The 4,413-nt window shown below is 31.5% G+C and overlaps 1 protein-coding gene across 1 annotated transcript; it reads right to left on the bottom strand.

Moving 5' to 3' along the window:
* Positions 1-1,026: 1,026 nt before the first annotated feature.
* LOC106340851 lies at positions 1,027-1,555 on the bottom strand. Its single transcript, XM_013779681.1, has one exon. The coding sequence runs from the start codon at positions 1,514-1,516 to the stop codon at positions 1,268-1,270; it is 249 nt and encodes an 82-aa protein (XP_013635135.1). The 5' UTR covers positions 1,517-1,555; the 3' UTR covers positions 1,027-1,267.
* Between the last annotated feature and the right edge of the window lie 2,858 nt (positions 1,556-4,413).

Raw genomic sequence — 4,413 nt, 5'->3', positions numbered from 1 at the left:
GTGTGATATAATCCACAGCAACAGAGGTCATGAGACACCATCAAGAGATGGATAAAGGACTGCAATGTCCGAGATAAATACATATGGTATTGCCTAAAGCAAGAAAGATCGATGACCATATGTATGGATCATGAATATGTTTTGGCCAATAAGCCATAGTATGGTAAAATTATAAAGCCATTGATATACATCTGTGTATAGAAGATACACCGAGACATAGGTTCATGATAACCATGTTTAGTACATTGTCCATGAGTACTTGGTTTATCCGACCATAGTAAGGAGTTAAGAGTAGACGATCTCACGTCTAGACTATGGACATATGCAAACACGATTTGCAAAGACCCAATAGTGATCTCCGAGGACAATGTGATTCACATTGCTTAGCACATATACTTTACTGGGACACTCGATGTCAAAAAGACATGAGAAACGACCTAAGAGGTCAAAGTGGTCTAGATACGGCTTAGTAATGATACTGGCCGATTACTCCCATCCTATACATACAGGAAATATCACGCACCAAGATGCGTAGAATGTAGAACCTACACTGAGGTTCACATCAGGGGGAGTAGTGCGTGTTGTACTCTTTTTCTTTCATCACAGTTTTGTCCCACTGAGTTTTCCTGATAAGGTTTTAATGAGGCAACATGAAGCGTACTACAAATCATGTATGGTTATGGCATCCAAGGGGGAGTGTTATAAATCATGGAGTGGACTGTCATTAACCAGGTCCGGACCGAGACCGGCCCAATACCTAGAAGATGGAGAGACTGGCCGAAGCCTAGAGAGAGGAGAGAGAGCCGACTTTAGGAGAGAGAGAGACGGCCACCAAGCTTGGGGAAAAGGAAACCCTTTCTTTTTCATAGTAGATGTAATCTTTCCATTATTATGTATTAGTAGTTTTTATAATCCTAGTGAGTTTAGGTTTTGGATACTTTCCATTTATCTTCGTCTTGTAATCCTTATATAAAGGAATCCCCTTGATCATTAATAAGAACACAGAAATATTCAGTCTCTAAACTCTCTAATTACAACATATAGTTTTTATACAAATAAAAGCCCTTTGAAAGAAACACAGAAAAAGCCACGAGACCACCCTTCGGTTAAATTTCCCACGCTTAGAAAATCAATCTTCCCTCCCCGATTATTACATCATTTTTATTCGACAGGTCTAAACACTCATGCAAACATCAGACACTAAGCCTAACCATGTAGTAATCACAAAGTCACGCGCATCTCAGGTTCCCTTAGTAGCGCGTTAGCATCATGTCACGACCCGACGATGAACAGGTGACTGCACTCCAGTGAAAACAGCAAACGCAGTGGTCGTGGTTGTGTTCTTTGACGACGCCATATTGGAAGATGATCCAAGACCCGTTACCTCGAAATCGGATCTCTCGAACCGGCCTGAATCACCCGGTAAACGAACGTAGTAAGAAGAAGAAATCGACGACTCGTCGCCATAACGGATTTGCATGAAGGCTCTGTAAACAAACGGTATAAGACCCTCCATTTGTGCAATTGCTATAACAGCTCAAGAAACAGAACCGTTTGGTCTTATAGGAAGATCGGAATTGCCACGTGGTATTTCTTGATTATGTTGCTGTAACAACACGTTTTCGTACGTCACTGAGTTGTTATATGATATTGAAGGTTAATAAGAGAAGCAACCTTTGAATGTGAAATTAGCTACAGGAAGAATCTGAAAGCTACATTCGACCTTATGAAACCACGGCCAATCCATTGGGTTTATCTTGAATGGATAAATTAATTAAAATATAACTTTATCCACACCTAATTTTAATATAAAGTTAGACCGCTGGAGAGTTGTAGATTTGCAATGCGTATGAATAAATTATTCTACTGATTTTTTTAGAAAGATAGGACTATACAATATTCATTTGACGTTATTGAACCCCCATTTTAGTTTCTTCGATACCAAGGCAAAACAAAATCCGTTATGTTTATATATTTATGTTAGGTTTTTAGAAACACTGAAGCAAAATGATACGTAGTTTTAAGACGATGTTGTAATATACTTCTAGTTAATGAATTTCGACACATGAGTTAGTTTCTTTTTGAAAGTGTCTTTGCATTTTATAAAATCTTCAGATGTTAGAAAATATCAAAATATATTTATAAAGATGATGGATGTGTTTGGATAGTTATAGTAAAGAATGTGCGATGTCAATAGAATCTCCTATATATCCCGTGAGAAGCATTACAACATTTGAGATAACCATGTGTCATTACCACAATGAGTCTTAGAATCCTTAGAAAAATATGTTGGTCCATCTAAATATATAATAAGTTTTTTATTAAACCAACCATAAATTCGTTATTAATATTTTTCATTCTTTCTTTAAATAAAAATTACGAAATTGCCTAATATGGCTAAAGTATATATGAAAATTAATGATTTTGAATAATAAAAATTTGATAAAAATTAGTATATTCTCTATCATATTTGTTTACTTTAAGCTAATAAAATAAATTAAACAACTACATTAACCATATAATAAAAATTTAAATTTTTCTGTATATGTTATATTTTGATTTTTTTTAAACGACTACAAATTACTAAAACTGTTAAATGTCTCACATTCAAATTTTTGCGATCCATCTTTTAAAGGTTTTTGTTATGATAAAATATAAATGATTACAAAATCATATAAGTAAGAAGTCTCATTTAATAAATATCCTCTATATATTAAAAGATAAACATTACCACATTTGAGGTAACCATGTGTCATCACCACAATGAATCTTAGATACCTTAGAAAAGTATGTTGGTTAATCTAAATATATAATAAGCTTTTTATTAAACTAACCATAAATTCGTTATTAATGTTTTTCATTCTTTTCTTAAATAAAAATTATGAAATTACCTAATGTGGCTAAAATATATATGAAAATTAATGATTTTGAATAATAAAGATTTGATAAAATTTAGTGTATTTTCTATCATATTTGTTTACTTTAAATTAATAAAATAAATTAACAGCTACATTAACCATATAATAAAAATTTAAATTTTTCTGTATATGTTATATTTTGATTTTTTTAAACGACTATAAATTACTAAAACTGTTACAAGTCTCACATTCAAATTTTTGTGATCCATGGTTTAAAGGTTTTTGTTGTGATAAAATATAAATGATTACAAAATCATATAAGTAAGAAGTCTCATTTAATAAATATTAAGTGTAAAAGATATATATTAAAATTAAACTATATACCATCTAAAATATATAAATATTTTAATTTCAAAATTTGCTTTGAACAAATATTTACAACTTAATATTTAAATTTTAAACTTAGCTTTGAATTTTTTTAAAATTACTAAAACTATTAATCACACAATGAAAATTTTGTTATCTGTTATTTAAAGTTTTTGTTATAAAAAAAAATACAAATGATAAAGTAACCATATGAGTAGAAAACATCATTTAATATATATCAATACTAAAAATACATACTATATATATGTTAACGTCATTTAAATTTAATTATATACAATATAAAATAAAAAGTAATTGTTTAGATTAATGAAATTTATTTATGTGTTCACATCAATTTAATTATATATGTAATAGTTACTGAGTTTTTAATTATGCAATATATATTTATTATTTTAAAAATATGTAAAAGAACATATAATACATAAACATAGTATATATAATGTTCGTCCCGTGTAAGGCTTGGATCCTAACCTAGTGGTTATATGATATGTGGGGTAAATATATATATATATATATATATATATATATATATATATATAATAATAGAAGAGTATGATTATTGGGGTTTTCTTAGAGTGAGGTTCTTAGCGGAATATAAGAAACCGTCTGTTAACTTTTAACTAAAAAAGTTAAGAACCGGCTCTTAAAACTCTTATTTAAGAACCGGTTCTTAGCTTTTTTGGTTAAAAGTTAAGAGACGAGTTCTTATATTCCGCTAAGAACCCATCCTAAGAACCCCCAATAATCATGCTCTTAGGAAGTTTTGGCCACCCTCCTATTTGGTATAGTCTAATATTAGCGAGTTGCTATTAGGTATTGAGAAATTAATTAATCCCTAGGTACTGAAGAAGTTTTAGTATGATCACTACAAGAAAACAGCGGTATTCTGACGGACATTCCGACAGAAAATGAAATCCTCGGAATATCCCGAGGAATTTCCGAGGAAATTCCGAGGAAACACAAAATTTGGTTTCCTCGAAGTTTCCTCGAAATATACCGACGGAATTCCGAGGAAATATCAATCCGTCGGAATATTCCGAGGAAATTCCGAGGAAAAATGTGTTCCTCGGAAAAAACCGATGAATTCCGAGGAAATATTATAGCCGTTGGAGAGCCGTTGGGGGATTTTACAAAATTCCGAGGAAATTCCGACGAACTAGCCGTTGGC

Source organism: Brassica oleracea, chromosome C4, assembly GCF_000695525.1.
Source record: "Brassica oleracea var. oleracea cultivar TO1000 chromosome C4, BOL, whole genome shotgun sequence".
Taxonomy (NCBI): domain Eukaryota; kingdom Viridiplantae; phylum Streptophyta; class Magnoliopsida; order Brassicales; family Brassicaceae; genus Brassica; species Brassica oleracea.
This window is presented reverse-complemented; position numbering and strand designations above follow the sequence as displayed.